Source organism: Protobothrops mucrosquamatus, unplaced genomic scaffold, assembly GCF_001527695.2.
Source record: "Protobothrops mucrosquamatus isolate PMUCROS unplaced genomic scaffold, P.Mucros_1.0 scaffold45, whole genome shotgun sequence".
In the NCBI taxonomy this organism is placed as follows: domain Eukaryota; kingdom Metazoa; phylum Chordata; class Lepidosauria; order Squamata; family Viperidae; genus Protobothrops; species Protobothrops mucrosquamatus.
Window position 1 is genome coordinate 5,959,337 of NW_015386427.1, and position 12,218 is coordinate 5,971,554.

At 37.6% G+C, this 12,218-nt stretch overlaps 1 protein-coding gene across 1 annotated transcript in view; it reads left to right on the forward strand.

Moving 5' to 3' along the window:
• The window catches only part of LOC114922288 (SLC35A4 upstream open reading frame protein-like), a 4,854-nt gene extending 2,383 nt beyond the window's left edge, over nt 1-2,471 (forward strand). Inside the window, exon 3 of the mRNA XM_029283262.1 lies at nt 841-2,471. Coding sequence (XP_029139095.1) covers nt 841-1,038 — 198 coding nt within the window. The 3' untranslated portion in view covers nt 1,039-2,471. The remainder of the gene's footprint in view (nt 1-840) is intronic.
• The last annotated feature ends 9,747 nt before the right edge of the window (nt 2,472-12,218 follow it).

Below are 12,218 nucleotides of genomic sequence, written 5' to 3' on the forward strand. Positions count from 1 at the left end.
AATAATGTGGTGGATTATGTTTGATCCAAATATAAATAGAAAACTCATCTGTGTTTCTGTCAGAAATAGCCTAATTAAGAATTTGCTTATTAAAATTTAATTGATATAGAAAGAAATAAAAGGACATCATGAGATAAGATCAATTGTCCAGTTATTTTCAATTCAAGGTAAATAGGTTAGGATCAGAAAGTTCTAACTCTCTCAGTGCAGCTACATAAAAGGTTTCTGCAATTTCTCCACAATGCCATATGCATATAAAGTTAAATTACTTTCTCTAAGTTTAGCTGGTAAGAAAAATGAAGAAACAGGAGTATACCATTTTCTACTAATATTAATACTAGTAATAATGCAGGTTCTGAGGATATTTGTGACCAAAGGGCATGTCTAAAGACCAATTATACAGCAAATAAATCATCTTTCAATAATAAAAAATGAATCCAAGTTTCTAAATTCTTATATATGGAAATCTTTTAACTATATCTGTCATATAAAAGTCAGCAGTTAGATCCATTACATGCAGTTTAAACAGCCCTGTCATTAGGGAACAGTGTAATGCCTTAAATCGGGTGACGCGTCACTGGGAAACCACGCCCCCCCCATTGCCGGCAATGGCGAAAAAGCTCCGATACATTGCGCGACGTCACATGACGTCGCGAGTTTGACATGTCTGCTTTAAATAGTACTTGTCTGAAATTGTTTAATGCTTTGAATAGTACTTGTCTGAAACTAGAATCAATACATGTTTAGTTAGTAACATTATATTAGCTTTGAATTCTAGAGAAAACATGTGAATTTTAGTTTTGCTCAAATGTTATTTTTTTTCTTTTTCTTTTTTAACAGGATGGTTCTTGGCTGGCCTCTCCATTTGTCAAAGGATTTCTTGCTGGATTTGTTGTAGCCAAACTAAGATCTTCTGCAGTCATAGGCTTTTTGGTGGGGAGTTGTACTGGAGTTTTTGCTGCTCAGACCTATGCAATTCCTGATGTCGAAAAGACAATCAAAGACTATTTCAATTCATCCAGGAAAAGATCAAATTAGAAATGCAACAATATTAATGCAACAGTATACCCCAGGGGGAAAAATAATCTTTCAGCTTCTCATCTCTTTCAGTTCTACATAGGTCAAAACATTTACCGCCACTTTAGACATTCTTATTAACTGGAAAAGTGTTTTATAATGGACAAATAATATTTCAGCAGGTCTGCTTTTTAAGGTTCACAGTTCTGGAATGAATCTGATGCTGCTTGCTTCAACTGTCTTGGGGTTTAGATCAGACGAGAGCCTGGTTTTGGACAGCAAGGCAGTCTCTCTCTAATGGAGTGAAAAGCAACTGATACAGCATGCCTGGTATAAGCCTGCCCATGCCAGGAAACACAGTGTGTGAGATACCAGCTTTCCTCTAATCATGTATATATATTATACTGACATGCATTTCATTTCTTTCCTGATTTGCTGATTTGAGTTCTTATTTGTGCAGCATCTACTTGCCACAAAGATAGTGTAGATTTCTTCTTTAAAAAACAAAAGGTGCTTCTCTTTTCTCTATACATCCTGAAAATTATCTCTGAATATTAGTTGTCTTTTTGTTGTTGTATTTTTGGTATTCATTAAGTGAGTATTGCTGATCCTGACTTATTATCTCTAGTTGCTTTATACTACTTTTTTTTAATTTTAATGGCTAGATTCTTTGCCACCTCTATTTTACTTTTAACTGCTTTAAAGAAACAATTGGTATTCTAATTCTTCCTCCTGCACCAAAGACTGATTCAGTACCCTTTCAGTACTTATACTCAGGAGCCTTGTATGCAGATGGAAGCCCTCAGTGCTCACTGTATGACCTGCCTTTGACAGATGGCTACATGTCACTCAGTTTAACCTTTCCTAACCTCACTTAATCTTTCTAAATTGCATGCTTTGGGACATTTCAGTTATCTGTAGTGAAACTGCCGAAGGCACAAAATCTTAATCTCCAGAAATTTCTTTTTTCACATATCTGTTTACTTGTTAAACTACCTTTTACTTAGGCATTCCCCCCCCCACAACAATTCTATGGGCTATGTGAGAGTGACTGTCCCAAAGTCTTCTGATGAGCTGCTTTAATCAGTTTTCCACCATTACACTTTAATCTTCTTTTTTGTTTTGCTGAATGTGGTAATTCATCTATCAAGAAGCCAGATTCCTAGAAGGTGTCTCATTTGAGTATATTTATTATATAGTAAATCTGTTCACTAAATAAGTATGTGTGTGTGTGCACGCGCACACGTGTATGCACATAAGAGGGCTGTCATAACTGGGTTGCAACACACACAGTAGATGACAACAAAGATTTGGTGACTTCTTGCACTGGTTTCTCTCTGCAAAATATCTGTAGATGCATAGAGCTACTATATCTAAGCTGCAAAATATGGATGAACCCTGGATGGCAGCAAATTTTGTGCAAGATATCAAGTCTTTTGAGATAGTTCAAAGCATACTGTGGGAGGAACAGGCCCAAATAAAGCATCAGATTTTACGTAATTCAGTTATATTTCGTACAAGACCCTCTGCCAGATACAGGGTGCATGATCTGTGGTGGTCCAAAGTAGCATCGGAATGTATGCCCTCTCTTTTCTATATACTTTGACACCTGTTGATATGGATCTACACCTTCACAAAGCTCTTGCACCTCAACAAGCACTGGATTACGTTACAGTTTTCTGTTGTAAACTATCTGTCCTAGGAAAATGGACATATCATGTAGTGTGGCCCAAAGGGTTGTTCAGTTTTGTGTGTGTGTGTATGTGTGTACACTTTTGGCTGTAAATAAAAATTATTGATATTAATATACAGCATAGAAAAATGACTATGAATGGAATGGTTTATCATAAAGTATAATCCCTCTCTAAGGTAAATAGTTTTACCTTAGATTCTGTTCTGTTTCAATCTTTAATCTCGTTAATCCCTGATGATGAAAGCAGATTCTTGTATAGAAGCCTATTTTTTTTTGCCTGGAACACTCTTATTGTCCGTCAGATCTTCCATTCCTAAAAACATTAAGAGATTGTTTGTTTTGTTTTAATGCGTGGCCATGATTTTGAAGAATATTACGATAGTAAGAAAGTGGGACCTTAGAAAGCAATCTTTCATTTTCTGGCTACCTAATGGCCAGATTTCTGAAAATTCAGAAGAGAAAGATTTATGTTTTTTTTTATAAGTAGCACTAGAATATTGTCTCCAAGATGCCCATCTCTATCCCTGCAGCTTTTTTAAAAAAATTATCATACTGGGAGTTGTGTTGGAGAAGGGTAGGCTCACCCAAGTGCCAAGTTTGAATTTTGTTCTTTTCTAGAGATTTACTCTAATACAAATGTCTTATAAACATTATGGTGGTTAACTGCCTTTTGCAAGCTGGTTTTGTGGTTCTGTATTTTTTGCTTTTATAAAGAATGTATTGCTACCAGATCCCAAGAATAGATAACAGCACAAGCAACAACAAAACACAGTTCTTTTCTGTTCCATAAAGTTTGCCTAATTTTTCTTTCCTGGATTTGCTAAATATTTAGCATGTTTAAGACCACAAGTTTAAGCCAATAATATATGTACTTGCTTTTCTAAATGATGCTCAGAAATGTTTTTATTTAAATTCAATTCCTTATTGTTACCTCATAGAATGTAGTCATATTTTATATTCTTTTTTTGCCAAGTAGTTTTGAACTTCCTCATGTTATTTTTTATTATTTTGAGTATCTGATGTGATTCTGATATCATTAGCATTTGTACTGTCCTGTAGCCAAATTAATAACTGCAGACAATCAATAATTACAAATAAGGCTATACAGTATTTCCGTTTATACTCTCCAGATGCCATCAGTGTAGATTTCCAAAATAAAGTGATGTTTCTTTCTTTGGTAAATATTTGGCTTATCTAGAGCATTCTGGATCTCTGGTAAACTTATCAAAATGGGATATATTTTTTTCACAGCTGTGTTTTTCACATGGGTGGAATTGTCACTTCTAGGATTTTTTAAAAACTTGATAGGATTGAACATGGTTTGGTTCAGTGTCAAAGTCAGCGTCACCAAACAATATCTAAACTGGAATATGAAAATACTGTTTGAATTGTATTTTTCTTCATTTGTTATAAAGGAAACTTAAGAATTTTATAAAATAATAATGATGTGAAATTGATCAATGAATGGTTAATAACAATGGGGTTCTTTTATCACCCAGCACTTTTGCTTAGCTTCAAAAGTTGTTTAAAAATTTGGAATGATGAAGCAAACCTGATACTTATCAAATACACTACTGGAAGCCAACAGCCCCATGATATTTACTTGCATCATCACCTAAAATAGTGTTCTCAACCTCGGCAACTTTAAGAGGTGTGGACTTAATTCCCCCAGCCAAAGTGCCCACTCATATGTCTTAAAAATTTGCCAAGTTTGAAAACACTGATTTAGCCTATAAATGCAATCTTTCCCTTGGTACATGGGATATGGGATTTATCCAAGAGATCCACAGTGGATGCATCTGACCCAAATCAGTCCCCGTCACTCAGTATCAGGTTCTCTTTTGCATATCAATATCAATATAATGTTCTCTCATTTAAGTGTCGCTATCATTTTGGAATCTCTATTTTTTTCCCTTCTGTAGCACAAACTACTTTAAACTTTTTGTTAAGCATGAGAGCAGAGAGAGGGAGAACTGTTTAGGACCCCTTGTGTTCTAATCCCGTTCACCAGTTAAGTGCTGTGTTGCTTGGAATGCTTTTCCCCCCTGACATAATACACAGTGGGGGTCCTTTAAGGATAGTGGCAGATTTAAGTGAGCAAAGGGCAAACAGCGGCATAAAAGCAAGGAGGCCACACTTGCCTCCATTGCTCCTCCCTGGGAAAACTTATTTTGTCCATTGCAAGCCAACAAGGTTTTCATCTCTGTAAGTCCACCCATTAATATTGCTCCATGTTAGCCAACAAATAAATCAGGTATTTGCCTTTTGTAAGTCTCCCCAGGGGTTCAGGCCAGTAGGTTAGGTTCACCTTGTTCGTATGCTTTTTATGAGAAAGATATTATTCTCCAGGTGCATGGATTATTTCTTTCGTTGTTGTCTAATCTTTGTATGTTGCCCATAGTCACTTGTGAGATGGATGGCTATAAAAATTAATGCATAGGGGGTGGCTTGGGTTAGAAAGAGTGTGTGTGGGTGCCCAAGAAGTGTAGAATGGGTCAGAAATGCAGGTGGGAGAAAGGCAGTGCTGGTTAGGGAGGATGTGTGGAGGTGCTCAAGAGGTATGTGGGTTAGCGTAGGAATGCAGGAGGATGGCACAAGTTGGTAGAGTTCATGGGGAGTTCATGCTAGCTCCATGTGGGTTGTGTGGCCTGTTCGTGCATGCACGCGGCGCTAGACAGGTGGCTAGTGTTTGCATGCATGCGCAAACAGCTGCTACATTTCCCTCGGGGCTGCCAGCATGAAAAGGTTGGTGACCTTTGAGATAGAGAGGTGCAGTTTACCTCTAAGTTTTGGAGGCCTTTTTGGATCTACTTGCTACTGAACAGGGACTCAGTTCCAGTCATCACCAAATGAATGGGAGGTGTGAACTAGAAAACTCAGTGTTGGAACAATACCTTAGATCAGGGGTAGGCAACCTTGGTTCTTTTATGACTCGTGGACTTCAACTCCCAGAATTCCTGATGCCCCCCATCCTGCATTTCGCTGTCAGAGGCCTTCCGGAAAGGCCTCTGCAGCCAAGAACCAAACTACAGATTGAATTCGTAGCTCGGTTCTCAGCTGCAGAGGCCTTTCTGGAAGGCCTCTGACAGCAAAATGCAGGACGGGGGTGCTGCAGAAGAAATGGGCCAGTGTCAATTCAAGGGGGGTCTGGCTGCAACAGTAAGCGGGTGTAGGGCACATGGGGCAGCTCCACCTCCCACCCCTGTCCTAGCTTGATTTTTAGGCGTGCATCTCATCCCAAAACTAGGGCTTATTTTTGGGGTAGGGCTTATAGTAGGCCCACCCCCAAAAATCAAGCTAGGGCTTATTTTCAGGTTAGGTCTTAACTTTCGGGTAAACACAGTACTTGGCCTATTGTACAAAAAGCCCTTGCAGAAGCTCAAGATGCATATAAAGCCCAAGCTGACATGAAAAGGATTGAGCCTAAGCCTTTCAATGTGGGAGACTAAATTTACCTTTCTACACATTATTTACAGTCGCTTCAACCCTCAAAGAAATTGGGCCCTAGGTTTGTGGGGCCTTTCCCCATCAAACGTATTATTAACCCAGTTACCATAGAATTAGACTTGCCTATATCTCTTTGCCAGGTCCACCCGATTTTTCATTGCAGTTTATTAAAACCTGAAATTATCTCACTCTTTACCTACCCTTGTCCCTGAGCCATTCATGATAGGGGGGAACAGCATTTTGAAGTCAGAGAAAGTTTGGACCCTAGCACGCACAGGGGAAATCTTCAATATTTAATGGCATGGAAAGATTTCCCTACTGCCCAGAATGATTGGTTCATCATAGGCATGTTAGAGCCCCTAGATTAGTGAAATGTTTTCATAATCAATATCCTGACAAACTTAAATGAATGCTTTAATATTGTTTTTTCTCCCCTTTTGTTATGTTTTGGTCTGCAGGTTTAATCCCTTTCTTTTGGGGTGACAAGTGTGTCTGGTCCCCTTTTGGGTGCCCTGCCATTCTGTTGGAAGGGGGAGGAGGCTCTGGGGGGAGCATTCTTTGCATGCTTTCACTTTTGCTGTAACTGAATGGGAATTAGGGAGAGGGATCATTTGCGGAGACAAGATGGACTCCCTCTCAGCTGGTTCCAGCCTGACTCCAAGGCACTGTGCCCTGAGAATGACCTGTTATCAAACTTGTACCTCAGTGCTCTCAAAATTGTGGCACTCTATTGGCTGCTGGTGGACTGGTCAGGAGGGTTAGGTTTGTGTGGAACTATTAGATCCCGCCTGTTTTTATTGCAAACACTTTCTTTCAGTAAAAGTTCTTTTGATTAACCACCTGGAGCAGGGGTAGGCAATCTTGGCTCTTTTATGACTCGTGGACTTCAACTCCCAGAATTCCTGAGCCAGCATGGCTCAGCTTCGAAACCTCTCCCTCAGCATGGCTGGCTCAGGAATTCTGGGAGTTGAAGTCCACAAGTCATAAAAGAGCCAAGGTTGCCTACCCATGACCTGGAGTCAAGAGTCATGCTTTCCTGAGAGGTACAGCTGGGGCAGGTCCTTATGGTCCTGTTCTTCTTCCCTGTTCCTTCTTTCCTTCCCCTTCCCTTTCCAGCAAGCAGATGATGTAGGACGAAAACGCAACCCTCCCCGAAAAAGCCCTGTTTATAACAAAGTCTTCTAAGACATAGAAAAGCCAAGTAAAATTGCACAAGCAGCAAAGGTAAAAAGTAACACCATCTCCATTTCTTTTTCTCTCATTCGAAGCTGTCAGATAAATAGCCTCTCTGACGTTAGCTTAAAGAAAAAGCAACAATGTTGCAATCAGAGGTCTGAGTGGCTCTAGTTCAGTGGTTCTCAACCTTTTTAATGCCGCGACCCCAACCGGTCGTAAGTCGAGGACTAAACCGGTCGTAAGTCGAGGACTAAACTGGTCGTAAGTCGAGGACTACCCAACCGGTCGTAAGTCGAGGACTACCCAACCGGTCGTAAGTCGAGGACTTTCCCTGCCCGGGAGTGCCGTGCATGCGTGGTTCCGCCCCCTGTGCCGGCCGAGGCGTAGCTGGCAAGTGGCAGAGACGGAGCAGGCCGACCACCAGCTGGCCCAGCCCAAGGGAGGTAAGGCACCTGCCGGAAAAGGGAAAAAAAATGGCGGACAAAAAAAATGGTGGACAAAAAAATGGCGGACAGCCTTGCTTGGCGACCCCCGTGAAATGGTCGATCGACCCCAAATGGGGTCCCGACCCACAGGTTGAGAACCACTGCTCTAGTTGTTGTGAAAGCAAAAATAATGCAGCCTGTTAATTTACAGAAATAGCTTTCCAGAAGCTCTAGACCAGGCATGTCAAACTCGTGACGTCACATGACGTTGCATGACATCGTGACTTTTTCCCCATTCCCGGCAAGGGTGGGCGCGGTTTCACTTCTGTCAATAAACATCTCTTGAGCAGCCGGCTTCTCATCCATTTCAAACTGCAGCGGCTTCATGTTTTTTCCCCCTTTTCTCTTACAGGTACAGCCTCCCGGCTGGAAAGCAAACCCCTGGTTTTTTTTCTTCTAACACAGGTAAGTGGCTGCTACTAGATGGAGGAGGGAGCAAGGAATTGCAAAACTGGCTGGGAACTGTCACAGAACTTTGGAAATGAAGATCATGTGACAGCAGCAGCAGCCAGTAATTACTGAAGCAACCACAACTTCTCTAACTTTAATTCCCTCAAGAGTCATGGATCCTAGATTTTGGACACACATTTTAAGATAGACCATTTGAGGTACTTTGGTTCAAAAATCATCCTATGTACACCATTTTGCCCAATTAAATGTAATAAAAACTAGAGTTTTAGTAGTCTATAGATTTAAATAACTAAAGAAATGGAGTTCTTCTGAAAGTTCTTTGCAGTACTTTTATTCTGCAAATTAGGATTATCAAACTTTTGGTGACTTTTGTAGCCAGTTGTTCCCTGCATTAGTTCCAGTTCTGCTGGTATTCTGTTTTGAGTAGAATTTGGATGTCTTACAGGAATCCATTTGCCTAGACCTGGGGCATAGGTTGGACTCCAAGCCTGTTATTGCAGTGGGCCTCCAATTCATTAAACCAGGCCTGCCTGTAAAGAAAATGTCTGCACTCTGCCCCCTCTTCCATTCTATCCTGTGAGCCAAGTGAGCCATGTTGAAAAAGAAAAGAAAAAAAGAAAAAGAGGTAAGTCTGAGAAAAAAAATAAAAGATACAAGAATTTTTAAAAAGCAACTAGAAATAAACCCTAGAAATAAATGGATATAGATTTTTTTGAAAAGTAAATCTTTACTTTTGCACAATACAATCCTTCCTGTAAAAGTAGGGAGAAAAAAACTTCTTGTCTGTGGTTTATCATTCTCCAGTTCTGTAAGAGCAAATTAGAAGGGAAAGGTTATAGAAACTCTCTGTCATCACAAATGTTTAAAAAGGAAACAACATGTCATTTGTGGTTTAGGAGCTGAACAAGCCAAATTTATTGCTGGTCAAAATATATGGAAACTTATATTCAATCAAAGCCAGCTACAGACAGCATAAAGAATCTACAATATCCCCAAATTTGGAATATTGTCAATACCCAAAAATATAATTATTGTTGAATTATAATGGTTAAAGCTATTACATCACTTTCCAATTTTTGATAACCCCATATAAATCCAATATAAGGTGCTTGAATAAGAGACGAAAGTTCAAGTTTCATTATATTCATTAGTAAATATAAATGAATACTAAGATTTTATCAAAGAAATTAGTTGATATGCACATTATGACCTTTCTAAAATTGGAAATGATTGTGCTCTGCAGCACCATTAAAAGTTGAGGATAAAAGGAAATATTTAAAAGGTTTCTCATATATCACTAGTAAAATAGATTTTAAAAATATCTAATAAAAGTTTTTATACTGCTGTAATCTAAGCTATTGCCAAACTACACAAGCCACGCCTTTAATTATATCCCTTTATTTTTTGAAAAAAAGTGTAATGCGACCTGGTCTTTCTTAGTTGTGAATATTTCTCATTCTTAAAAAGAATCTATATATGATAAAGAATTATAGCAATACACACAACATAAAAACATTGTTGAGTAGTATATCCAGAACCAGTATACAGTACATTTTCCTATGTGGGGTTAAACAAAATATATTGCTTAGTTCATTTATTTAAAAGCTAATAATTTAGTAGGTTTCTTAGGTGTTCCTCAGTGAACACTATATTATATATTTTCTATATAATGGAAAACAAGTGTTCTATTGTTCAGAAGGATAGGATGCATTTCAAGTTCTTTTAAAAGATTTTTTAAAATCTCATTTTTATTATTTTTATAAATAACTCAAGATAGCAAGCATACCTAATACTCCCCTGCCTTCCAATTTTCCTTACTACAACAACCCTGTGAGGTGAATTGGACTGAGAGAGAGCATGACTGGCTCAAAATCACTCATCTAGCTTTCATACCTAAGCTGTCTGCCTCCTGGTTTCTAGCCTGGTCCCTTAACCACTAGACTACACTGGCTTAATTTTTTTTTCACTTACCATTAAAATATTCCATGTTAGCTTGAGCTGGTTCTTCATATGAAGTGTATGCAATAAGTTAATTTCAAATCATTCCGTTTGGAACATCCCATAAAACCTATTTTAAGCTATCTCTTCTTCCATCTGTCTAGTAAACTGTTGATCAATCACCAAACTATCTTTCAAAGGCTACTTAGGAGAAGCTGTTTTCAGGTACAGCTACAGTATAAGCTTCACTGAAGCTTGTTTTCAAACAGCACTTACAGTAGTAACATCTATGTTGAATTTTTTAAAAAATTGGACACTAAATGTCCTTTTATCATTTTTATTCCAACTTGTATAAAAACAAGACATGAATTTGGAAAAGATAGATGAATATCTATAAAAACAACAATTATCAAAACTTTCACGAGCCCAGAAACAAACAATGAATGAATGTATATTGGAAAAGTAAATACAAAGAGGGGCACTTTTTCATACTCTACCAGACTTGTGATAAAAATTAAACCAGACATTTTCTTTTTAGGTATTATTTACAAAGAACTTGAAAGAAAATTTGGAACTTTGTTATTAGAATCTTATATGCGCAAAGATGGAAAGTCATGCTAATTTGCACAAAGGAAGAATGGATGATAAACATAATGGAGTTGGTAGAGATGACAAAACTGACTGTTTTAATTAAAGAGAATTTATCTAACTTTGTTTCTACTTGGAAACTACTGGACTTTTTGCTTGAAACTGAAAAAAAATGAAACTTTGATTTTAAGTTTTGATGATTAGATCGATTTTGTTGTCATAGAAATGACTTGAGATATTGTGAAATGTAAAGGTTGAGGTTGCAATTACTTTTTTTGTACGTTATGGCCCTGAAAAAAGTTGGCAGTCACTACCTTTTTTCTTTCTTTCTCTTTGTATCCTTCTCTCTTTTCCTCTTAGTTTTCTAACTTTTGTTTCCTTTTGTATTTTTATCTTATAATAAAATGTAGTACTTTTTTAAAAAAATTGGCCACTAAAGAGGGAGATATATATTTGTATATATTTGACATTTGAGACAGGTTAAATCTTCTCTGTTGCATTTCTTCCTCTACTTGGAAAAACAAATAGCTTCTCATAAGTGAATAGTTTGTTAGATTATGGTTCTTCTCTTAGGTGAGTTCTAATGAGTTCATACATTTCCTGATCTTTTATCTTTACATTTTCAGCCTTATTTTATCATTCATAAAGTTAAATCACCATGTTAAGCTGCAAAGTATCATTTTAGTGTTTTGGAAAAATAATCCCATAACTCCTTCCAAAGATCAATTTAAAATTATCAGAAGGACATTCCAAATTAGAGATTGGTTTACCATTATCATTACCATTTAGGTGCCTCTCCAAGTGTGTGCAAGAAAAGGCTACCAGATAAATGCATATTTCAGAAAGAGAGGCTGAGGTATGAAGAATGAGTGAGGTGAAAGCAGACTATATGGTGCTCATATTCACCATGAATATCTTATCAGAATAATGCCTCATTTTACAGCTGGGTGTGCCTACAGGCAAGGATCTTTCCCACCATCCTATTATTTACATGACGTGTGGGAAAACATCTTTCCTAATTCAGGTGGACATAGTATTTTAGGGCAAGGACACCTATGTTTTAGAAATAATCACAAATTGCAGTAAATCTTCAGGAGGTGGTTCGGGGACAAATATTTCCAAGATACGATACAATTGATCAAATAGATTAGCAAAAGCTACATAACATACTTGGGGAAAAACCAGAAGATTGATTTGGCCATACAAATTTCAACTACTCTCTAGATTAGATTCTTTTTTAATATAATAGTTTATTAATTTTCTAATTTTACAATTAAATATTTAAAAAGCAATGTGGTGACTGGGTTAATCAATAGTTCAATAACATACATAAGTCTTTAGTATAAATTTCAAGTTACAACATCAGATATTTCTTCTCTTTTTCCCTTAATATCTACTAACTCATATTAGCTAATAGAGTTAAAAACATCTTTGTTACATTTATCAATATTTTTTAGCTTATA